The sequence below is a fragment of the Caretta caretta genome, chromosome 1 (genome assembly GCF_965140235.1).
Source record: "Caretta caretta isolate rCarCar2 chromosome 1, rCarCar1.hap1, whole genome shotgun sequence".
NCBI lineage: Eukaryota > Metazoa > Chordata > Testudines > Cheloniidae > Caretta > Caretta caretta.
In genome coordinates, this window is record NC_134206.1 from 53,639,972 (window position 1) to 53,666,764 (window position 26,793).

At 39.9% G+C, this 26,793-nt stretch overlaps 1 protein-coding gene across 3 annotated transcripts in view; it reads right to left on the reverse strand.

Annotated features, from left to right (window-relative positions):
- The window catches only part of TRPC4 (transient receptor potential cation channel subfamily C member 4), a 214,576-nt gene that overhangs the window by 30,522 nt on the left and 157,261 nt on the right, over positions 1–26,793 (reverse strand). For 2 of the 3 annotated variants that reach the window (XM_048848360.2, XM_048848371.2), the window contains 2 exons: positions 25,658–25,994; positions 8,444–8,583 (listed from right to left, as the gene is read on the reverse strand). In XM_048848360.2, the coding sequence (XP_048704317.1) occupies positions 8,444–8,583; positions 25,658–25,994 (477 nt within the window). Of the gene's footprint in view, positions 1–8,443; positions 8,584–25,657; positions 25,995–26,793 lie in introns of those variants that run through there. The other variant, XM_075128130.1, reaches the window with a different exon arrangement.

Genomic DNA, 26,793 nt, shown 5'->3' on the forward strand with positions numbered 1-26,793 from the left:
AGTTTTCTCAAAAACAGTATGTGTATATTTAGTATATTAACTCACTTTAGTTCATTTGCACACGACAGGGTTATAAAAAGAATTAGGATATGAGATGGCTGTTTGATAGTATGTCGATATAGAGTCATGAGACATTGAGTAATATGAAGTGACTACAGGAACATGAGATTTCCCGTACAAGAGAAGATCATAGATACATCAAGTATTTTATCTTGATTACAGCAATGGCTTATATTCAGTAATTCAAAGAAGGTAAAAACACAAATTTATCCTGCCATCTGGGTAATGCAGAGCTTTGATTCTGTAATTCCACAGTGCATGGGCCTGACTTCAGTGGGCTTTGGATCAGGCTCTCTGTGGAGGGTTCCTAACAGGTCATCATCTTAAACTGACCAACCTCTGATGAAGCATGAGATTTGATTTCTTGGGTTGCTCATATTGTAAGAATTTAGAGTTTCTGCACTCCACTTCTAGCCCACACACAACCCTTTGGCACATTGCAAAGGCAGACATTTACTTAATAAATACTTAATACATAGCAGAATTGCATAGTCCACACCTATGGAAAATGGAAGAAAGCAAAATATGGACAGATTAGAACTACGTAAAGACTAGAACTTCAAAGCAAATTTATCATGTATGTTAATGATGCCAAAGGAATATGAAATAACAGTTCTTGATGATTATTCACAGAGAACCATACACAAGATTAACATCCAAGTCAGTTGTAAGCATTGGGAAGGTGGCCAGATAATTACTTTTTACTCTCTAGAGCAGAAACAATAAATACCAAAATTATCATATGATTCTAAGGAGAGACAGTGTGGTCAAGTTGTTATAAAAAGGAGAATAAGGAGACCTCGTTCTAGTGGAGGAGAGGAAAGTGATCAGGAACAGTCAGCATGGATTCACCAAGGACAAGTCATGCCTGACTAACCTAATTTGCCTCATATGATGAGATAACTGGCTCTGTGGATGAGGGGAAAGCAGCGGATGTGTTATTCCTCGACTTTAGCAAAGCTTTTGATATGGTCTCCCACAGTATTCTTGCCAGCAAGTTAATGAAGTATGGGCTGGTTGAATGGAATATAAGGTGAACAGAAAGCTGGCTAGATCATCTGACTCAATGGTAGTGATCAATGGCTCCATGTCTAGTTGGCAGCCGGTGTCAAGTGGAGTGCCCCAAGGGTCAGTCCTGGGGCCAGTTTTGTTCAATATCTTCATTAATGATATGGAGGATGGTGTGGATTGCGCCCTCAGCAAGTTTGCAGATGACACTAAACTGGGAGGAGTGGTAGATACACTGGAGGGTAGGGATAGGATACAGGAGGCCTAGACAAATTAGAGGATTGGGCCAAAAGAAATCTGATGAGGTTCAACAAGGACAAGTACAGAGTCCTGCACTTAGCATGGAAGAACCCAATGCACTGCTACATTCTAGGGACCGAGTGGCTACGCAGCAGTTCTGCAGAAAAGGACCTAGGGGTTTCAGTGGTCGAGAAGCTAGATATGAGTCAACAGTGTGCCCTTGTTGCCAAGAAGGCTAATGGCATTTTGGGCTGTATAAGTAAGAGCATTGCCAGCAGATCGAGGGACGTGATTGTTCCCCTCTATTCGACATTGGTGAGGCCTCATCTGGAGTACTGTGTCCAGTTTTGGGCCCCACACTACAACAAGGATGTGGAAAAATTGGAAAGAGTCCAGTGGAGGGCAACAAAAATGATTACGGGGCTGGAGCACATGACTTATGAGGAGAGGCTGAGAGAACGGGGATTATTTAGTCTGCAGAAGAGAATAATGAGGGGGGATTTGATAGCTGCTTTCAACTACCTGAAAGGGGGTACCAAAGAGGATGGATCTAGACCAGTGGTTCCCAACCTTGTTCCACCGCTTGTGAAGGGAAAGTCCCTGGCGGGCCGGACCAGTTTGTTTACCTGCCACATCCGCAGGTTCGGCCAATTGTGGCTCCCAGTGGCCGCGGTTCACTGCTCCAGGCCAATGGGAGCTACTGGAAGCAGCGGCCAGTGCATCCCTCAGCCTGCACTGCTTCCAGCAGCTCCCATTGGCCTGGAGCAGCGAAGCCTAACCTGCGGACGCAGCAGGTAAACAAACCTGCCTGGCCTGCCAGGGGCTTTCCCCGCACAAGCAGCGGAACAAGTTAGGGAGCCACTGATCTAGACTGTTCTCAGTGGGAGCAGATGACAGGACAAGGAGTAATGGTCTCAAGTTGCAGTGGGGGAGGTTTAGGTTGGATATTAGGAAAAACTTTTTCACTAGGAGGGTAGTGAAGCACTGGAATAGGTTACCCAGGGAGGTGGTGGAATCTCCTTCGTTAGAGGTTTTTAAGGTCAGGCTTGACAAAGCCCTGGCTGGGATGATTTAGTTGGGGATTGGTCCTGCTTTAAGCACGGGGTTGGACTAAATGACCTCCTGAGGTCCCTTCCAACCCTGATATTCTATGATACTATGATTCTATGATAGTTGCAGCTCTGCTATTGACCATGTCTGACCTTAAGCAAATCACGTATGACTCTTGGTATCTCAGTTTCCTCATCTATAATAAAGGGATAAATATTTTTCCTACCTCTGTAAAATGCTTTGAAATTCTTCGATGAAAGCTACTACATAAATTCAAATTCTTGTTATTAGGACATGTATGTCACAATTTGTACTGTACATTTCAGAGAACCAATAGAGAAAAACAGAATAATCAGCCAAAAGATGTTAAACAACAATGAAACTGGAGTACAGAAAATATATTTTTCTTACTGTGCAGTTAATACTCCAGTGAAAGTGAATGTCTGATTTTCGGAATTGGCCAAATATAATATATAAAATGGTCAAAACCATTTTACAGTGCCAGAGAGATGGGCTAAGCATCCCAGTGTTTGAAGCATATTTATGGGAAAAAACCCATCCTTGTACTAATTAGCAGAGTAGATTCAATGTGGAAATGATTGAGACAATAAATGTAGTTTATATTTAGAGTCACTTTTCAGGATAGAATTGCACTCTGAATATCACCTCTGCCCCCAAAGTGATAGAATTACATAGCATTTCATGCTAATGGGTGAGAGCCACTTATTTAGTGACATCAGCTGTGTGCAATCTCTTATGCAGCTGAAAACACACAGTAATGCTTCATTTTAATAAAACATTATAAGCATCCTTGGGTGTAATGCATCAAAGTGAGAGAAGCAATACTTGACTTAGCAGTGCAAAATATACTGTAGTTTCAAAATATAAACAGAATCCTTTGTTTTGCAGCATAAATAGTTCTATTTGTATTTATAATCCTCAGTCGAAGCAGCTACATCCCTTAAAATGAATCATGCCTTTATGAACTTAAAATGTATGAGACTACAATTCATTTAGAACTATGTGACATTTAACTTGTGTGTTGGTATATAAACAGGTATAAGAGACCAGAGACCAGATCTTCAAAGGTATTTAGGCACCTAACTCTTTTGAGGATCTGGACCCTGGTCCTCAGATGAACATAAGACACACTTAGCACTGGGGTGGGAGAATGGGCAAAAAAGGCTTTAAGATATTCTTTTGCATTGTCCCAATCCTGGACCCAACTAGGGGCTACTTGCAGCCTCAAAGGTTTGTCATCAGCCAGGATTTTTTCTTCCAGCAATTAACTCTTTTTTTTCCCAGGGAGTAGCATTGGGCTGCTATGCCTCTTATACAAGGAAGCTGGTTAAGATGGGTGCCTGGCTGTGTTGTGCCACTAGAGTGGAACACATTTGAGAATTGGGCCTATATAATTATTTCAGTAAATACAGGCAAAACTATATTTCAGAAAAAATAGTCATGCAGCATTTAGCAAATGAAAGTAAAGGTCATATGTTATAACACATTGGTAGTGTTTGTAATTCTTGGTCCTCATTTATTGTACAACTGGAAAACAATCATATTTTAAGAATCTGAAACGAATGTGATTGATTAATCAATTAACCACTCATTATTTCAGTTGCTTATATCAGATGCATTATTTATATACTCTGATTTAATCATTTTACCAAAGGAAAGGTGAAAAAAAGTAAGGACAAAAAAGCTAGTTGGCTTTAAAAATCACAAATATAACAAAACAAATAATTGCAGAATTAAAGGTAATGTTTTATGCACTACTGTGTTTACAATTTGAGTCTGATTAGCATCATAACACTAATTGGGAGGGAAATGGATGCATATTACTTCAGACACCATCACCTTGGAATCTGATTACAGAAGGCAGAAGCTGCCTGGGAGATGAAAGGATTATTATGGTTTCAAATTAATATTGTTCTAAAAGGAAAAATTGGATGTCTACAATGCTTTAGAAAGGTTTGCATTACCAATGAGGTTGTTATTTTGCATTTTGGACCAGTAAAAAGGCTATTTCCTGGTCACTGTATATGAAACTGTGTCTGCCCATCAAAGCACGTTCCATTAGCTTTCTGAATAAAAGGGGGCAGATTTTTATCTGCCTTTTCAAATACCTTTGCTCTACCTGAGTGATGGACAGGGACTCAAATCTGGCCAGAGCTGCCTAGGTGAAAATTCCCTTAGAAGCTCTGAGTGGGTGTGAAATCAGCACAAGCAGCTACTATGCACCCATCCCCTCCCCACCCTGTTGAGATGCAGTGGTTCCCAAACTATTGGTTGCAATTCCAAATGGGGTTGTACCATTAGTAGATGGGGTTGCAGGTCCAAGGGACCAGATTTGGCCCACGAGATGATGCCATCTGCCCCTGAACGTGTCCGGACCTCCTCCTCAAACCTGCACTGGGAGGCTGCCATTTTGTAGATCTAATTGCAGCCTCCTCATTGCGGGCCCTTGCACGTATGGTGCATGCATTTTGTAAAATGGCAGCCTCCTGGTGTGTTGTGTGTACAGCAGGTCTCGACACATGAGGAGGTGGCTGTGTGGATACCATTTGCCCCATCAGGCTGTGCAAGCATCCAGCTGGGAGACTTGAATCCAGAAGATGCTTATCTGCGGGCAGCAGCCTTCTCAACAGAGCATCCTCTCTGCTTGAACGGGTGGGAACCTGTGCTAGCTTTTTCTGAGAGGGAATCTGCAGCAGCTTGTGAGCTCCTTAAGGCAGGGTCCATATCTTTTTATGCTACCCTGAGTAGCCTGGTGGCACTCAAGCATAAAGAATCATTGTAAGTCACTGTCTCTGTGCTGCCATAGTATCAGCACACAGGACCTTCCTAAGTCCTGGCCTCATCTGCTTAACAATTAATTCCTTTTTCTGACTTGTGAGATGAGGCACAATGGACTTGTTTTTACACAGAGTATCTGCTTCATCCTCCAGCAGTGAGTCTAGTAATGCACTTATGTGCGAAAAACAAGAGTGCAAGAAATGTGCTGGCAGATATGGTGAGGCTTTGCATATGGCTTCACCAATGTTTTTGTCAAGAGCGAAGAAAGGCCAAAATGCCTACTATGTCACATAGCATTATCTAGCAAAAGCTTGAAGCCTAATAAACTCAAATGACCTTTGTTAGCCTTTCACAGGGAACACATAGGAAAACCAAGGTCATTTTTCTAGAGTTGGAAAGAACTTTCACGTCAACAAGTGCAATTCAAGAGAGCCCTGTCCGTCTCTGACCACACACAGAAGGCATCATCTGAAGTGAGTTACTGCCTTGTGCAGGCCAAGTCTTACATAATTGGAGAGACTTTGATTTTGCCAGATGAAATTGATATGGTGAAGATAATGTGTGGAGAAACTGAGGAAATAAATTCAAAGACGTATTATTTTCCAACAACACAGTGAATTGAAGGATTAAGGTGATAGCAGCAGAACAGGAAAACACACTGGTGGAGAGTCTGAAAAACACAGGTGTTTTTGTTCTTCAAGATGATGTGAGCACTGAGGGTCCTGATGCATATTTCTTTGCTTTTGTGAAATACATGGGAGTGTGCAATCCTTGAAGACACTCTGTTCTTTCTCCCTCTTCCTGGACACAAGACAGCACAAGGAATGTTCGATGTACTACATGGCTATATGCAAAACAAAAATGTCCTGGGTGATCACATTGTAGGCTTTTGCACAGAGGGAGCTCGGTCTATTGCAGGCCACCAGCAGGTCTGCATGCCTTGGTAAAGAAAGTTGCTCTGTCTGCTCTGTGGACTCACTACATGATTCACAGAGACCGACAGGCATGTAAAGCTCTGAGTCCAGAGGTAGGTGAAGTTTTGCAGTATCCTCTATTGTGAACTAAATCAAGACTCAGCCTCTTTGCATTCATCTGTTTGCAAAACTGTGTGAAGACATGAGATCTGATCATGACATGTTTTTATTCCACACTGAAGCTCACTGAGGAAAAGTACTGGGATGATTTTTTGAACTGATAGACAAGCAATGGACTGCAAAAAGAGTGAATTTGTTGATTTTCTAGGTGACCAAAGGAAGATGTGCCTTCCTGGCTAAGTCACAGACATATTTAGGAAACTGAATGAAGTGCATACAGGTCTGCAAGGAAAGAACACCCACATTCTTCAGCTGAAAGAAAAGGAGTACTTGTGACACCTTAGAGACTAACAAATTTATTTGAGCATAAGCTTTCGTGAGCTACAGCTCACTTCATCGGATGATTGACTCACAGGATTAAAGAAGAAAATTGTTTTCTGGAAGAATAATCTATTAGAGACAAATTAGGAATCATTCCCACAGCTTTCTAATTTCCTGGCTGTCAATTAAATTATTGAGCCTCCCACACAGGTGATGGCTGAGCATCTCAGCCAGATGGAGGAACAGTTTGTATCCTTTCCCCTCAACTTGGACATGACAATGTATGATTGGGTGTGAAATACTTTCAGTGCAAGCCTGATACCATGGATTTGCCAACAGCTGAAATCGAATAGCTCATCAAAATATCCTCTGATCAATTCTTGCGAGTAACATATGCCCAACTTTCTCTCCCAGAATTCTGGTTCACTGTGAAGAATGACTATCCTGAATTCTCAGCATGCACCTTGAAAATGATGGTGACATTCATGAGCAAGTAATTGCGTGAAGCTGGATTCAGCACACTTGTGTTCGTCAAGTCGCAGTATCGCTCTACCATTGATGTCAAATTGGAGATTAGATATGCAATTTCTACCACATCACCGGACTTTGAGAAGCTGTGTCACAACGTGCAAGCCCATGTGTCACATTAGCGAGCATTAAATATGCAAACTTCTTGGATTACTTGGTCACTATGTTGTTTTGTTGTGGTCTGGGTCACAGAAAACAGTAAGTGTGAAAATGGGGTCATGCAGGCAAAAATTTTAGAAACACCTGATGTGATAGAAGAGGGAGATGGCAGGTCAGGTGTGTGTAGGGCCTCTGTTCCACTTTGCCAATTATCAACTGGGCATATGGACACTTATGAACCATCGCTGACGTAAATTAGAGAAGCTCCGGGGCTGCTCTAAACTTATGCCACAGCTGCAGCCAGAACAGCTGTGACTTGAGAATAGGGAGCTGTAATCAGCTCCTTTATGGATGCTCACTTTCTTCTTAGCCTATTGGATCCTGGCACAGGAGAGAATCTGGCCCTGTAGTATTGGATAGTTGATGGAAATAAACTTGAAGTCATTGAAATATAATGATGATAATGAATAATATAAATTAGAAAGTTATGATGACTCAGAGGTGATTAGAGATGTGTGAAAGTGCTGACACATTTTTCTTGAAATGTAATTTGAATATATTTTTCTTTCATTCGAGACCATTTTGAAACTGGAATATTTAATTTTTACAAGGAATGTCCATGAAATTGTGAATTCACATGGAAAACATGCAGCCTTCAACTATTCATGCTTTTGAAACAAATGGATGTTTCTCTGGAAGAAAGTTCAAATATTAATAATGTCATATTTCTTATTCAAAAAATAGGACAATGGTGAGCCAAATGGACAAATTTAACCCAACAATGCTTCTATTATTTAGCCAAAATCTACAGTAAATTTCAGTTTATTGATGAAATTGGACTAAAAGCATTCAAAAATGTGAAAATCTTGCTTTTTGATATTTTTAAAGTTTTTATTTGAATTTTTCATGCAATCCTGATACGAGGTTGCATGTTATTTATTAAACTACCTTAGTAATAAAGCTGCAGTAGAAAAAATTATGCAAGGACTATCTGAAATAAAATACATTTTTGTACAAATATCCACACCTAATAATAATAATGCTTGGCATTTTTATAGTACCTTACATCCAAACATCTCAAAATGCTTTACTGATCCTGAGGAATTAAGCCATCCAACATACTGTGGCACAGATAAAACCATTTTACAGATGGCAAAACTGACAGGTTAGTAAAGTGATTCATTGAGTCATTATAGTAGTTTATCAATCTAAGACACTTTAAAATATAGAAGCAGGTCAAAAAGTATAACCGTATTTACTTAATATATTTGTTTATAAATATTAGCTAACAATAGAATGATTACCTTTGAAAATGCAACAATTTTCAAAGAAATTGTTGCCAAGTATAAGGCGTTCATTACGAAATCCATTAGGTTCCACCAGTCATGAATGTAATCCTGTAGTCCACCATCCCACATCTGTTTAATTTCACCCCATATGAAACCTGTAAATATAAAAGAATTCGTTCTAAGCATGGTTTTCAGAAGAATTGTATACAGATCAGTCATTTTAGACTTCATTTTCTGATTCATGTTACCAAAATGCATTCACTAAGCAAGGGAGAACTGACTTGTCATTCATCTAAGCATACAGCTTCATTTTCTTTTGCTTTCCTTCTATTACTTTTTCATTGCATTCTAAAGAGTGTATAAAAAGTGGTCTAACATAGCAACTATTGCCATATTCTGTCCTTAGCTGTGTGTTCCAATGGATCCCAATGGAAACTGCATAACTGAAGAAACTGACCGTTACAGTATTTCAATAGAAATTTATGCTATCATAGGGTATAGAGATTTCTACTTTGTTATCCACAATGGTAGGTAACAAATCTCCTATATCTTCTAAATCCTTAGTGTCATCAGCAAAATATTTCTAGTTGAAATATTAAAAAAACATAGAACATTCATTTTAAATCTGGTGATCTGGGAACAGTTTTCAGGTGTACTCCCCGTGTATCGCTTTTGACACAGTAATACAGAAATATTTACAGCCACTGGGAAATGTTGCGTGTGATGTGAGCTCAACTGAACAGCTCCAAAGAAAGGCATGTGGAGACACTTTAAAGCTATAATAATTAAAGGCCTTCCTTGGGAGAATGTGCTGAATTAATGCTTGCATATTATGAGGCTCTAAAACACAGCTTTTAAAATGTACATTTTACGTAAATATGTACAGTCTTTTGGTTAAAGATACCAGTGGAAGTTTCACATTTTTCAGTTTTACTTTCTTCTCTAAGTGAATTTAAATGTTCATTAAAGGTGCCAAGCTGACAGCAATGGAGACTGAAATCCTCTATTTACACTTGGGTGAAATACCCATATGTTGTTTATCGCCTTTTCCTTAGTCGTCTCTTTCAATAGCATTAGGCAGAGGCCTGACGAGCTCTGTACTAATAAACTCTATAATTAGGAATTGCCTTTTGGTCATAATCAATATTTTCACCTAAGGTGGCTACACGGACGAGATGTCAGACTCAACTCCAAGGAGGCATTGCCTCTTTTGCCTTCATTGGTGCCAAAGATAGTTTTGTTATGTTTTTCCGTGACATCACAAAATAAAGGGCCTGATACACACAGTGCTGGTAAGAAACTAATCTTTGTTCCCCTACCACATGTTATAAGTCAGGGTTACAAAAAGTTTGAACGTTGTCAGGTGGCAGGACTCAGTGTACATAGACGGCACCAGTTACTGCTACATCATAGTGCAGAGATGCTGTCCACTTATATAAGGGAAGGAGCATCCCCTTTAAAGAGATACCCGACCCATTATAGCTGTGCTGCTGAATGTCAGTCACTTTGGAGTGGGGAGATTGGAGTGTGACCAGGGACCTCTTCATGCCAACTGGCAGAGGGCATAAGGGGTGCAGAGGAGTTTACAGGGATCCCCAGGGTCTGATATCTACATTATAGTGAAGTCTGTCTTGAGAGCCATTAACACACCAGTCCTCATAACCACTGCAAAATGTATGTAAGGATAATATTTAAAGAGTTTTGTATTTATACTGGAAATTATGTTCTTAAGGTCTGCAAGTAAAGCAGGTCACCAGGAGGTGACAAGCACGTTCCTTTCAGACAGGAGGTAACAGACATTTTTCGCTCTGTCTGGTTATATGTAAATTGAGTACTGTATGCGTCACAATGGAAGGCTATTTACACACTGAGCCAGGTTCTTGCAGAACATACAAGAAGCCTTCAGGAAAAAACAGTCAGTGGGAAGTCAGAGGGGCCTCCTGTTTATGAGTAAAGACAATGCATTTTTGGAATATATCTAGGGGTATGGGGATGTGTCCATATTCTTCACCTAGGAGACAAGCTGCCAGCATGCATGTTTTACGTACCAAGGGTCACAGACAGACAGACTGTAAAATACTGGGAGAAAGACTCTGAGGTGAGCTAAACTCTACAGGCCCTGAAAATATCTTGTTAGATAAGTCTAGACTAGAATGCGTGTTATTTTAAATGTAATCATTTGGTTCCATTAATTCTACTTGCTTCTTCTTGAATCTCTAGTCTTCGTTAAATAAACAATTTCTTTGTTAAATAAACAAGATGTCCTCATGCTAAAGGCAGGTGATAGTGAGGTGCCTTACAACCAAGGTATCCCTAGGAAGCATCACACTCAGTCATCCTCTCTTCAAAGGACTGAGTGATAGAGGTGCTAACCTCACTAAGAGACCCTGAATTTGGCTTTGTCAAGGTTCCTTCCTCACTCTGAACTCTAAGGTACAGATGTGGGGACCTGCATGAAAGACCCCCTAAGCTTATTCTTACCAGCTTATGTTAAAAACTTCCCCAAGGTACAAACTTTGCCTTGTCCTTGAACCGTATGCTGCCACCACCAAGCGTTTTAAACAAAGAACAGGGAAAGAGCCCACTTGGAGACGTCTTCCCCCAAAATATTCCCCCAAGCCTTACCCCCCCTTTCCTGGGGAAGGTTTGATAAGAATCCTCACCAATTTGTACAGGTGAACACAGACCCAAACCCTTGGATCTTAAGAACAATGAAAAATCAATCAGGTTCTTAAAAGAAGAAATTTAATTAAAGAAAAGGTAAAAGAATCATCTCTATAAAATCAGGGTGGTAAATACCTTACAGGGTAATCAGATTCAAAACATAGAGAATCCCTCTAGGCAAAACCTTAAGTTACAAAAAGACACAAAAATGGGAATATACACTCCATCCAGCACAGCTTATTTTACCAGCCAGTAAACAAAAGGAAATCTAATGCATGTTCTAGCTAGATTACATACTAATTTAACAGGAATTGTAAGTCTGCATTCCTGATCTGTTCCCAGCAAAAGCCTCACACAGACAGACAGAACCCTTTGTTCACCCCCCTCCAGATTTGAAAGTATCTTGTCCCCTCATTGGTCATTTTGGGTCAGGTGCCAGCGAGGTTATCTTAGCTTTTTAACCCTTTACAGGTGAAAGGGCTTTTCCTATGGACAGGAGGGATTTAAAGGTGTTTACCCTTCCCTTTATATTTATGACAGGCTTGCTGTTGGGAAATTTGACCAGATTCAAGGATAGAGACAATTGTGTAAATGGAAAGACCCCAGCACAAGGAGGCCTTAGAGATTCATGGCTATATCAACCTAAATAATTTTTTCTCTAATTCATATCAGTTAAGTATTCCACTTAGTATACTGCTTGAGGACAATGCAGAATGGCACTGGGATGATTAGTAAGACAAACGTTTACGGGAACTAAAATAAAGTGGTCATGGGGAAGCATCGCTGCTGAAATAATTTGACATTGCAAACAGCCTAAGATCTGAGTTGACACAACCTCACAAAGGCTGGGGGCTGTTTTTTCTGGCAGACAATAACTTAATGACAAATGCTTTCAAAGCATTATCTAAACTACAACAGAACAATGTCCAGACGGTTCATAAAAGAAATTAAAAATAGCTAGCATTTCTTTGTCAGTTTTATGAGTTTATGGCCAGAAATCAGCCATATTACAGAAACCATTGTTCCAAGCACTGCCTAGGTTTCAGAAAATGATCATGAAATTGCAAATAGTCTCTTTAATTATGAAATACAGGTCTCATAACGGCATTCTTAAGGCAGAAATGCTTTCAAGAGGGCCTATAAAGAGCTTGACTTTTAAACTCTTGTCTGCCATCTTTATAATCTGATGCTGGAGCATAAAGATAGAAAGCTGAAAGAGCTTGGGCACTGCAAATACATGCTGAGATGATGAACACACATTAGATGAAACATTTGTTCACTTCTAAGTGGATTGCAAGCCAGAAAAGGAACACTGCAAGCTGTATGCAATTCAATAGAAGACAGCAGATATAGTGGAGACTCAAAGCTGGCTGCTTACCACTAAAGCAGAAAACTGGTGAATGGGACTTTGTCTTGAGGCCAATTTGAGAATTATAATGTATAAAACCAGAGCTGGTCAATAATGGGAAATTTTAAAAAAAGTTTTTTGACAAAAAAAAAAGAGAAGAAATTTAAAAATTGAAATATTTTTGGTTTTTCAAAAAATACTGTTTTGTTGTTTCAGATTTTTGTAAAATTTTCAGGTTTAGAAAAATTGGGGATTTCGTTGTCTGAAATTGAAAAATGTCACCAAAAAACCCCACAGTGTTTACTGAAACATCTAAAAAAATTTAGTTTTCCAGAAAATCAAAATGTGTGTAGTTTTCATTTTTCCTGGAAAAACTAAAACAAAAAATATTCAAAGGAAACAAAAATTTCCTAAAAAAGTTTTTATCTTTTTTGAAAAGCCATTTTTCTCACTGAAAAACAGTTTTAACAACAACAACAACAAAAATCAAACGGCTCTTAAAAAAACAACTAGATTCAGCTTAATTTTAAGAAAAGGACATTTCATTATTTTGATACTTGTTTTTAAAATAAAAAAAAAAATACTGTTATCCGTTTTTATCTACCAAACACAAACAGCACAGACAATAGCAATACAAGTTTCCTTGCACGGCCTCACCAATGTGACTCTAATGGGGGAAGGGTAGTTCAGTCTCTGGCTTGTTTTATTCCTTGGCATCTATGGTGAGAGTGCCAATTAATTAAGATATCAAATGTTGTAATGTTTTGGGTGATGAAGATATCCATCCACTAAGGTTTGGGTTGAGACCAAAATCTCCTTTCACGTAAACTCCCAAATACCTGTCAGATTATAAAAATTTTTGGTCACGGATGATTAATCCCATTATTAACGAATCTCCTAAATCATTCACCATAAATTTTACTTTTAAACAACACTTTATCCCCCATTTCCCATTAAAACAATTAATCAATTACAAAGTAATGATATATAAATTGACAAAAATAATCAGATGCATCTTGGTTAAATCCCCTTTCAGAAAGCAAATCCAGAATGATTACAAAATAAAATAGATTCTCAAGCATGTGTGGAAACTTCATGAAAATGTTATCCTGTCTCCACAACACAAAACTGCTTTCTGTTGTTTATAAGTATATTCCAGAATTCTCAAAGTCATGACTAATGTCTCATTGTATATATTAATGTCAGGACTGGCGGAAAAAGAAGCAAGAGAAACAGTATTTTGAACTAGTAAAAATACTTTTAGATTTTAAAAAATATCTGTGGATCCCATTCAGATGCTGGTTCCCACCTTTCCCACAATTGGCCAGCCACTCCGTTGCTATATCGCTTTGAACAACATCAAATGATGGGAAGTAAGATGCAAGGGTACTATCAAGATTTGCAACAGTGAATTTCTGACATGCCAAGTTCAACTACTGCCTGCAGGTAGGTTTATGACAAAACATTTTTTATGAAGCTGTAAAATAGCTGACGAACTTACCTTTGATAGTTATTCACAGGTAAAAAAGCTCATTAAGATCCAGAGCCAATGCCCATTAAAATGAAGGGGAATCTTTCTACTGTCTTCAATGGCAGTTGGATCTTCCCCCTAAAATGCCCTCCTTTTTACAGGTCTATTTTACATCTAGCACAATGAACTACTTTTCACATATGGAATACGAAGCCAAGAAGAGATGGATTAAAGGGGCAGTATGGTCTAGTGAATTGAGCATGGGACTCAAAGCGAGCCATAATGGTGTTTTAATCCCTGCTCTGCCACTAAATCACCATTTGGACCTACGCAGGCCCTTTTTGCCTTCACTTTCCTATTTTCATACTTCAAGCCGGAGATGTGATTCCCAGCTCCAGGGGACATAATCACGCTAACTCTAGTTGAGCTAGCTTGGTAACAATAAAACGTAGCTGTGGCAGCATGAGTGGTGGGAGGGACCAGCAGCCCCGAATGTGTACCTAGGTATGGGTGGTATTAAATATGCATACTGCACAGGGATGTACTTGCAAGTGCTAACAGCTCGGGCAATCTGCTTTGAACAGTCCACAAAATATTTAGAGCTCAATTCTATCACCTGTAATGATATGGAGTAGTACCTTAGCACATGATTTTGGTCCAATTGTTGAACTACTTACATAGTGGGGTACTACTCAGTGCAAGTATAGACAGTAGTCTTGAGCCCTTAACCATTTGCCAAGATAGCTAAAATCTTTTAGGGGTGTGACAGGGTGCTTGCTAGGAAACCCTGAGCCAGCCCTCTGTCACGGCAGCTCCAATCAGGAAAGGGGAATTGGAGCTGGCTGAGTAAGCCCAGGCCAAACTTGCAAATAGGGGACAGCTGCCAGCCTCGCTAGCCAGGGCCTGCATAAAGGCTGGCAGGAAGGAGAAGAGGAAAGGGAGGATCTAGGGAGTTAGAGGCTGCTCTCCCCTGCTGGCTGCAAAAGCTAGCAGTCCCTGAGGCTGTGAGCCTGACGCTGTCTGTAGCTACAAGGTGGTGGGAACTTGTACTGTAAATAAAGAGCATGGGTGATTGCACCAAAGCAGAGGTCTCAGGCTGATCTGTGAGTGCTGAAGTGGCAGAAAATAGAGGGGCCCACTTGTGCCCATTACAGGGGGATTGTCTCTTAAATAATTAATTAAATAAAATAAGAATCCCTCCATTTTCTGTACTCTGGCACTTTCCAAAACCAAGTATATAGATATAGTAGTTACATTAAAAATACATTGAAAATCCTTTGCCAAAATGTTACTATCAAACACATAGGCATTGTTGTTGATAACTATAGCGATAGCTGTAATGAGACGTAACTTAGTACATCTACCTTGCTTTAATTATGTTCCCTTTTTTTCCTCTCATTTTGTCATGCCACTGCAGTTCAAGGCTCTGGCAAAGAAATAATACATGAGATGATGGTGTCACAGTATTTCTGACCTGACAGACCAGAAGCAGTAACACTGAATATCTTGTGAAATTTCAGCTCAGTCTGGTATGGCTAACTGTTTTAGGAACCTTTGGGTTTTTCTGAAATGAACAGCCAAAACTTTTCAGGTTTACCCATCTTGGGATCCTGTGAACTAGGAGGTGCCTCAGTGGGTTAAATGAAGTTTTCATGGTCTTGAGTATATCAAAGGCATCAATTTTTATGTTTATTTTGACATAAACTCGTAAGTGAGTAGGGACCAGATTTTTAAAGGTCTCTAGGTATCTGAAAATGCAGATCGATTTCTAGTGGGATTCTCAAAAGGGGCCTTGGCACTTTTGAGAATCCCACTAGAAATCGATCTGCATTTTCAGATACCTAGAGACCTTTAAAAAACTGGTCCTAGATGTTTTTGAAAGTATTCTTTGGTCAGCCTCTTGCAAAGGCCCTCTGTGTGCAGAGCATTTGGTCGTGGCTAACTTATTTAGACTCTGCAGGATATGAGACGCCAGTAATAACCAAAAAAACAAAACAAAACAAAAACACAAAAAAAAAGTATCTGAGTACATTTCTTCAGGTTAATAAAGAAAACAACTTGTGCCATGGAGGCTACAAACAGAGTGTTTTATTAAACTACCCTGAGGATTCTAATTGAATAGACCTATTGAACAGACAGTAATTGCTGTATTCCTTTTCATTCTTTGACATCCTCAGCTGCTTTCTTTTGATTTACTGTCTAAATCTCATTTTAAGTGGTTCAGTAGTTTACAATCCAGGGAGGAGAAGACGTCTGCAGGAGCTAGCTGTGCCAGACTCTTGTTGGGAATGAGCTGTGGAAGTAAATTCTTTCTGTACCCTAATGCCACCGTGAATGAATGGTTATTACTTGGCAACGTTTCCAAACCTTCTTAAAATTCAGCCCCTTCATTTATATTTAGGTACCTAATTAGACTCTGGGAGATTATGGATCTACTACAGGCAAAAGGCAATGAGGGCTGAATCCTAAAAAGTACTGTGCACCCTTAATTCCCACTGGCTTCAATGGCAGTCAGGGTCCTCAGCACCTCACAGGATCAAGCTGTTAATTAACCAGTTGCTGAATATAACTAAAATTCATGACAACATCTAGCTAATATTTTAATCATCCATCCCTCTATCTATCTAATTGTATCCAAGTGGAACTGAAACAGACATGAACACATATTTCCCCACTATATAGACTGAATTGTGATGTATGCAAAAGTCTCACTCTATGGGGGGAAAACAGCAAAGTAGGAGAAATGGTTTTGATTTGACTTCAGAAATTCAGATGCAGGCTAGGGTTTAATTTTAAAAATCCATGTTTTCCCCTTTGGAAATGGTTAATTTCTGCCAGGAACAAGTTAATGAAGACTCTTAATTTTATGAAGGCAGAATTGGAAAATCTTTTTTACAGATAACAATGTCTTCAGTGTCACAAATGGAGAAATACTGGAATTATTGCAAAAAATATAGTGAAGCAAACAATATTTTTGCAAAGTGCCGCTGTTGACCCTTGCTCAACAAATGGGATATTGCTCCTTCCACGCTCTCAGATATATTCTGCACAGAAGCCTGTATATAGCAATTTAAAACAAAATATGTCCTGCACTCCATGTAAGGTATAAATCTTGTGGAATATGTTTTATAATCTTTTAAAGTTTCATTGGCATTGCTTGTGGCTTTAATATGCCAACCGTTATTATGTTTATTTAACTTACAAATTAGTTTCTTGCTTTCACAAGATTCTATGGGGGATAAAAAGGGTAAACCTGGGCTTATATCTATATTACCTCAGAGAGCCTTAATTTTATACCTGTTAACATTGAGCCCAACAGTTCATTGCTACAATCCTATACTAATTAATTTATACACTTCTTGTTACTCTAATTAGTAATTACCGTGCTTCAGTGCCCGGTAAGCAATTTAATGGAGATATTCATCTAGAATATTTATCATTTAAGAGTGGGATTTTCAAAAGAGCCTATGGCTCAGATACTAAAAGGATCAATGGGAGGTAAATACCTTTGAGGAGCTGGGCCCAAGTGATTTAGGAGCACAAACCCTGTTGCTTTTCAATGAAACTTGTGCTCCCAAGTCACTGTGGCACTTCTGAAAATCAGTAAGTACTTAATCTCATTGTTAAACTGAATATATAGTCATATTTGAATTTTAAATTGTCCTATATTTTTTCAAAATATTTTTTGCATGAATCCATAGTTCTATAGTAGTGACAGAATGAGTCACCATTATGAACTACATTAACCTTTTCAGTAGTACTTTTATGTGTACTAGAACAAATCATTTGAATAGTCCTCTAAGCTGCACATTTTGTAACTTTAGCAGATAAAATTATTTCAGTTTTGGAATAACACCAGTGATGGCGCTTGCTTGCTTAAAAATATGACCAAGCTCCAGGTATTATGTACTGTCTTGCCAAATACTGACTCCATCAATAAAGTGTTCTGGCTACAGTAAAACAGCAGACTGGGATAAATGCTCGCCTGGATGCTATAACCTTTTATATTATCTTGTAAAAATAGAGTGTTTGTCATTCTAAGCCATTGCCATTGGGAGGGAAGTCAGTCATAACTGATAAAAGGCTATGTAAAACTCAAGGCTCAAAAGGTCATTGTTCATTAAAGGAACTACCTTTATATTCTGAGCTTTCTATTCATACATTACATTATATATCAGATGCTATAGTTATACACATCACAGAAAAGCCGATGAGGAAATTAATAATTCTTCCTTCACAGCAGGGTTTGAATGGTGTGCAGTAAAAAAGGCCTAGGGTCAAGCACTGAACAATAAAGAGATTAAAAAAAATATTGAATACCTGCTTGTTCAGTTAGCATCATCCATTTGTGACTACAAAATATGGGGGTAGGGGGCATAAGATGTTCAAGTTTTTAACATGGGCAAAACAAAACAAAAAAATTTCTACCTTCATTCTTGGAAATGGCTGAACCATTTTAGCTGACATCCTGCAAAGAAAATTGTAGCCCAAACAGTTACAGTTTGGCAAAGTTATAAGCAACTGAAAGAAGGATCTTATAATGGAAACTGTTGGGCAACCTTAATATGCAGAACAAAGGAAACAAATAACATTATGTGAAAAAGCAGGATTTCGTTCCCTCTCATTTTTGAGCCCTGGGTTACAGTGGTTCTGAAGGTCACATAATTTATGCTTAACTTACTCTCTTAGCTCACAGATATCATATGTATTCATTGAATCTTCTTGGCTAGAGATCTGTTCCATAATGTAAGTGTTTATTTTCCTCCACCATGCTTCCTTTGTCTCCACCTGACTGTGTGCTATTTCATCTGGGTGGCCACATCACCCTTTATCTCTGCTCCCTCTAACAACCCAATTTCCAGTACCTGCTGATCAATATTTTATGCTATGCTTTCCTGACCTGTTACTGGTAATGATGCCCCCATTAATTTCATATCTATAAACAGTTCACACTGAACTTTTGCATATCAGTTTGTAGTGTCGCTAGATATAAGCAGAATAATCAATTGCCCCATGCAGTTCCAGGGTGCCCCAGTTTAGTACTACCCCAAAAATATCATTAATCTTATTTAACATGGACTTAACAAGTATATTATTATATATTGTATTGGTATATTTTTTGATTTGCAGAAATAATGCAATTATTATTTAAAGGGATCGGTAAGAGGGGGACCGAAGATACTCTGGCTTGGGGCCCCCGTGGGCTAGCACCACCTCTTGATTCAGATACATTTTGCTTTCAATGCTCAATAAGACTATACTATCCCACGCATCCCACCTAGAATTTCTTAAGCCATGAAGGTGTGTATTTTGCACGATTTACAAGCCTCCTCCTTCCCTACAGGTTCTCACTCTCTAATAACCTATATCAAACAATCTGACAGAAAGAACAAGGCATGGAAAAACATTGTTAAAAAAAACCGACTAAATCCCTGTTCTTTTTACATTCAATACTATCCAGAGCCTTAGTAAGCTGAATATTCTAGAGAAGACCATAGAAATACACACTCAATTTATCCAAACAAACCCATGCTGAAATATTAAAAGTGTTATGAAAATTAACAATGGAAAAATTAACAACAGAAAAATAGGAATTTTCCATGCCCTTTCAAGAACGTGAGATGGACCCAACCTAGAAAATTCTACAATCTGAATACTACTACTACTAATAAAGTTATCAGAACTCAAATTATTCTTCTTAAGAATTTTCCTCTCATAGAAGTTCCTCATCTTCTTTGAAGAAAATATTTTATTCTCTTTCTTTTTCTGACACTCTTGTTCACTCTTTCCCCCAGCAATCTAGCACAACTATGGAAAGTGAGCCTTATCAATGCAGTGATTTTTTTTTTTTTGTCAGAGAAACTTTCTCTCTTGTTGTTATGTCCTCTGAGGTCACTTGCAGAATGGTCCAGAAAAAAGACAGCCATCTGAAGTATATGCACGCCAACCTAATATTACTATGATATCAAGAGCCCATTGCCATTTGCTACGTTCCCACAGAACAGACTGGGAAAAACACCAATGAGTTTATTAAAACACAGCTATTGACTATAGAATTCATAGAAGTGAATGTCCTTATTGTCTATTCCTCCATTCCTGTGCTAAGGGCAAGACTGGAGGGGGAAAGACAAAGGTGGCTTAAGCCAACTTTGTTGTCCTCCTATTCTTGAATTATCTGGAGGTCTGACATAAATTAGAGCAGTCTCAGGGCTGCTCTAAACTCAAGACAATGACTGCAATGGCCCCCTATGGATTGTCTGTCAGCTGAGAACAGTGTGACTGCAGCAGTGCTCCAGTCATGTATCATCTCTCCTCTGACTTGTCCTCTACACCAGGGGCTGTGATTTGGGCTCCCGTAGTGCTGGTTTGGCAGCTGTATGTTGGTTAGGGAAGCCCCTTACACCAGAGACATTTCAGGAGAGAGCTGTTTCTGTCTGGTTTCACCCACTTTACATTGCTGGCATAGTGAAGAGGGGCAACAGGGTGATCACATAGAAGCTAGTGATGGCACGGATAATTTTCTAGGGAAGTTCTCTGGCCTGTGTTATACAGGAGGTCAGACTAGATGATTACAATGGTCCCTTCTGGCCTTGGAATCCTGAATCTAGTGATGAAAAAGATTTGTCTGTATCACTCCCTCACTTCTGTTGTTTATTGTTCTTGCTCATTGCCTCAACGGTGGTAAGATCTTCAGGGCAGGGATAATGTCTTTTTATTTTTCCTATGAAAACAATTAGCAAACTTTGGGATGCCAATTTCATAATTAATAATAATTAAGGCTGCGGGTTTGTCACAGAGATCACGGAAGTCATGGAGCCATGACTGGGCCAGTCACACTGGCCACAGCTGGGGCAGTTTCGGGCCACCCCCCCCCTCCCAGCAGCAGCAGGAGGAGTTTGGGTGGGGGGCTCAGGGAGGGGGCTTGGGGTGCAGGAGAGCATGAGGGCTCTGTCCGGCACTTACCTTACGGGGGGGGCTCCCCGGAAGTGGCAACATGTCCCTCCCTCAGCTTCTAGCTCCCATGGTTCCCAGCCAATGGGAGCTGCGGAGCTGGCAGCTCGTGGAGCTAGGAGCTTAGGGAGGGATATGTCACCACTTCTGAGAAGCTGGATAGAGAGCCTGCCAGCCCCGCCAGCCCCAGCACCAGAGGGGGTCCCAGGCTGCTCCCAGCAGAGCACCCACGGTGCCCCCGGACTCCCTCCCCAAGCATCCGTGCCACCCCCTGGACTGGCCTCCCAGCGCCTGTGCTCTCCCCCCCCAACCCCCCGAGCACCTGTGGCACTCCCAAGATTTAGTCAGGTATATAGTATGAGTTATGGACAGGTCACGGGCTGTGAACTTTTATTTCCTACCCGTGATCTGTCCATGACTTTTATTAAAAATGTCCGTGACTAAAAAGTATCCTTAAAAATAATACAGTTTTCCTGGCAGTGAAGGATTCCTCCCTATTGTACATCTAGTCTTGTTTAAATAGGAGTTCCACCCCTTCAATTGGGAGACTGTTCCACAAACAAATAGATCTCCCTGTCAGGAAATTTATCCAGATATTAAGCCTAAAAGTTCTTCTTTTTTAGTTTTATTCCCTTAGTCCTAGTTACACAGGCTTTTATTACTGCAGAGATAATCACCAGGTATTGTAATATAACTTGTGTAATCATGTAAATTGTGTAAAACAAAAAAAGAATGAAGAAACTTCCTTAAATGATCTTTTTTTCTTATAAAATTACTGTCTCTTTGAGTAAGTAGCCTGATACAGGTTCTTCCACAGCGTTTCCTATTCTAAGGACTCATAAAATGTGTTAATTATACACATTGTCTCTTACATACTAGTACGAAAATGGTAATTAATATTTGATCTTTAGAGAGTTTAGATAATTATGGACAATTTTAATGCTTCCTAAGTATTAAATGATGGAGCCATATGTACTATGAGATCCATACTGAGGATAAGTCAGGAATATGTATAGCTCCCATTTGTCTGTACTCACAGTAAGAGAGGTTTCAGAGTAGCAGCCGTGTTAGTCTGTATCCGCAAAAAGAAAAGGAGGACTTGTGGCACCTTAGAGACGAACAAATTTATTTGAGCATAAGCTTTCATGAGCTACAGCTCACTTCATTGGATGCATGCAGTGGAAAATACACAGAGAACATGAAACAATGGGTGTTACCATACACACTGTAACAAGAGTGATCAGGTAAGGTGAGCTATTACCAGCAGGAGAGCTGGGGGGGGGGAGAGGGGGAGAAAACCTTTTGAAGTGATAATCAAGGTGGGCCATTTTCAGCAGTTGACAAGAATATTTGAGGAACAGTGTGTGGGGGGGAATAAACATGGGGAATTAGTTTTACTTTGTGTAATGACCCATCCACTCCCAGTCTTTATTTAATTGTATCCAGTTTGCAAATTAATTCCAATTCAGCAGTCTCTCGTTAGATTCTGTTTTTGAAGATTTTTTGTTCAAGAATTGCCGCTTTCATGTCTGTAATCGCGTGACCAGAGAGATTGAAGTGTTTTCCAACTGGTTTATGAATGTTATAATTCTTGACATCTGATTTGTGTCCATTTATTCTTTTCCATAGAGACTGTCCAGTTTGGCAAATGTACATAGCTTGAATAAAGACTGGGAGTGGATGTGTCATTACACAAAGTAAAATTATTTCCCCATGTTTATTTCCCCTTCTCTCCCCCCCCCCCCCCCCCGCCACCACTGTTCCTCACATGTTCTTGTCAACTGCTGGAAATGGCCCACCTTGATTATCACTACAAAAGGTTCTTCCCCTCCCTCCCGCTCTCCCGCTGGTAATAGCTCACCCTAAGTGATCACTCTCATTACAGTGTGTATGGTAACACCCATTGTTTCATGTTCTCGTGTATATAAAATCTCCCCACTGTATTTTCCACTGCATGCATCTGATGAAGTGAGCTGTAGCTCACAAAAGCTTATGCTCAAATAAATGTGTTCATCTCTAAGGTGCCACAAGTACTCCTTTTCTTTTTACAGTAAGAGAGGTAACGTTAAAATGTAAATGACATTCAGAACTGTCTTAACAAGGAGAAAGAAACATGAGTGTATTGTTTAAAAAAGTTAATAGCCTTGAGATGTGTTGTAGCTGCTCCAGGATAACCTTTGCTTTGGGAAAGTGGATTAGTTGGTTACATTCCCAATTTTAAAATAAGACTTTTACTCTAGAGCTACATCAGTTCAGTATATGCTTCAAAATGTATCTGCATCCAGTAAGCAGAAATGCATAATTTACCTACATATATGTCAAAATGGGAAAACGATACTATCCATTTTAAAGCATTTTAGATCTATATAACAGCTAAGTATTGATGAAGATTGATTATCCCCCAATCCAGGGACATTGGGGAGAGGGGGTATTGTGCCCTCCTGGCATTGTGATATTGGAAAACTGCAGCCTGGAGTTGCTAGGCTGGAGCTGAGCAGCTGGAGGGCAGCTGAGGAAGGCTCTCAGCTCAAGATAGGAGTTTCTATCTGTAGGGAAGAAATGTGCCAGAGCACAGCGCAAAAGGATTGGTACTTGGTCCACTGGGTTCTGTTTGTTTTGTTTCATGTTAATACAAAAACTGTAATAACTAATTAGAAAAGATTTAAAAAAAATTGAATCCCAAATCCTGACATTAGCTTGGCTCGTCAGTATGATTTGTAACTCTAACCAGCCTGACAGGCTGATTAATTTCTTGGCAAAAACAGCTATATTTTGGCTTCTTTTTAGATTAAAAACCAGATTTAACAAACAAAGGACAATAAATCTTGGAGCTCAGCTGTGACACTGAGGTGTAGCCCAGTGCTGGGGACTGAGGGAAGCTATGTTACCCCGTGCCCAGGGCAAACTCTAGAAGGCAATATACCTCACAAATCACAATCCCTCTCAGAGCATATCAGCATGCAGGAGTCTGTGCATGTTTCACTCTTCCTTTGGACATGCATCCCTGCTGTTGGGGAGTGTAGGAGAAGTGCGATCCTACCCCCTCCTTGCCCCCTTTGGGATAGTTTTCACTGCTGGGGCTCAAATGAGGAACAGTCCCTTCCCATTCCCCTCCATGGGTGTTCAGGCGCTATCTAGCTGCATTCTGAGGACTTCTCTACATGGGACCACAGTTCGGGCCTCATGGATGTGCACCGCAGCGCGCGCTATCATGCTGCACATTAACTATCCCATGTGGCTGCTGCAGGTGCAAACTGAAAGGTATCTAGTTTGCACCCACAGTTTCCACATGGGGGAGTTACAGTGCAGCATGCCAGCACATACTGCAATTCACACCCACATAGGCCGAACTGCAGGGCCGTGTAGACATATCCTAAATGTCATGATCAACACTATCTGGGGCCCTCTCAATTTGGGCCAAAAATATAAAAGTCATCACCATTTTCCTTTGAAGCTAACAGGTGGGGAGTCTAGGAAGGGTTGTGGAAGTGGACAGAGCAATAGCTTCATAGAGAACTGTGAGGATGGAAAGAAAGTCAGGGGCCTACTGTGAGGAAGGATCTGTGTGTAGCTTTATTGATACTGGGCAGTTGCGCCAGTTTAACTAAAGTTGTGATTTTAAACCAATGCAATGGTTTAAACATGTGTGAACCTCTGTGTGGACACTCCTATATTGGTTTAAACCAGACTTATTGTAGATTAGCCTGATTTGATTAACTAAACCAAACTAAACCTGATTTGATTGAACTAAACCAAAATAAAAGAGACTACAGTACATCCTGGCAGATGTAGTGTGGCTAGTGAGGAGGGGCTAAAGGCGAGAATGGGGACACCAGGGAACTGGAACTACAGCTCCCATGAGGCACTGCACCCGCTCAGGCGCACATACAGGTTAACAATCAGGTGACCCAAACAAAATATTTTGTTTTAGGTGAAACCAGGCAGAAACGTTTACTTTTGATTTTCTGGACAGAAAATTCAGCAGAAATCATTCCTTCCCCTTTGTCCCCCACCGTGGAAACTTTTGACTTTAACAATACCACATTTTCTGATGGCAAAATGTTTTGACTGACATTTGTTTACTAGCCCTAGTCAATAATTTTTCACAGAAAAAAATCCTGTTTGAAAATGACCATTTTTGATTAAAAAGCTTATTGGAAAATTTTGACCAGAGCTAATTATAATTTGTGCACCTTCATTATTGGTGAAATATGGCTGTGACCTTTGGAGATATTTAAAATTAGTAACAACACACTCAGACTATAAGTTCTGCAAGTACCATAAACTGTCTTGTTCTCTGTCACAGAACATCCTTACAGCTAAAAACAAGTATTAAATAAAATGTTAAAGGGACTATAAATTGAAAGATAAGAGAAGTAAATAGATACTTTTTTAAAAAAGTGAATAGTCTAGTAAATTTCAAATTGGTAATTTATATAAATCAGAATAACATCTGCACTACAGTGGATAGAAATCACAAAGTTATCAATCCTCATGCTACAGGGCATATATTAATCATCAGCTCAGGTCAGAAAGAAAATCCCTTGACTCTTACCCCCTTCCCCCTACCATGGCATAGAATTATAACTGGCCAGGAGCAGACTGGCTTTTTTTAACTTTCCTCTGAATTGCCTGATACAGTCCCCAAATACTAGATTAGATGGCCTACTGCTCTATTCTGGGATGGAAATGCTTATGATTCAATATTCCACTATGTATTCCTGCTTCAATAATCTTCACAAAATATGTCTGGATTAAACATTTTCCACTATATTTTCTTTAGTAATACATTTACCCAAGACCCACGGTAATATCATCCACTCAATGATAGTTGGCGGTGGCCCCTGCATGTTCAACTCCGACCTGTTGATGTGCTGAGAGGCAAGGAGCAGCAGAAACAGAAAAGTCAAGTAGGATGCAGTATGGCAGATAAATTTGATAAATGGCTTTTTGATGAACAGCCCTAATGGACTTTTGGGAGCAATCAGGTAGCACACAGAGAAGACAGGGAAAAGGAGTCCAATCACGGCACATGTCAACATCTTCACTGCCCAATGTCGCCTCCTCCAGCCTGGGAACTCATCGTACCAGCGGGATGCAAGCAGCTGCTGACAGTTGGGCTGGGCAACAAACTAAAGGAAAAGAAAGAAAGGACAAAGTCAATTCCATGTGATTGTTACCCATTCATTTCCTCCACAGGCCAACTGTAGGGCCATATTGTTATTGGCTTTTGGGTGGGCATAGAGGAAAGCTTTTCAGAAACCACCATGCTATTTACACAGCCTATGCAAGTACTGGTCATAATAGTAGGCCATCTGAACAAGGACTGATAAGTCCCTCCTTCCTCCAGTAAGTCAGCCATTGGAAAGAGGGTGGGTGAGGAGGACAGGAAGGGATTTGGCTCAGCCCCATTGTGGCACTCCAGGCATCTCTACCTCATCCTAAAGGATGGTGTTTAGTGTGTGCCTCCATGAAGCCAGGGGCTTTTGGGAGAGATGGTGTCTACCAAAGGATACTCCCTCATGTTACTCCCCCAGAAGTGGTACAGCTCACACTGTGTACAGCACAAATGCTGGCCCTTAAAATTCACTTTTCAAAAGTATTTACGCTAGTAAATCTCAACTGCTCAAGTGTTAATGGAAATCAGACACAAAAGGGTTGTGACATGGATGTATCAACATTTGTTTTAGATTCAAATACATATGCACAAAAAAAGTTCCCATTATTCACTCAGCTCTTGAACAGAACGTGAAGATCATCAGATAAAAGTCACTATGGCAATGCAAAGAATTATTGTTGTTGCAGGACTGTAATTTAACATCTTAAAAAAGTAGAAGTGAATACAATAATAAAAAAAAAAGCTTTTCCCCATCACGTTCCCTGACAATTCTCTAATTTAGTTCTGTCTAAAGAATTTGCCATCCCTAATAC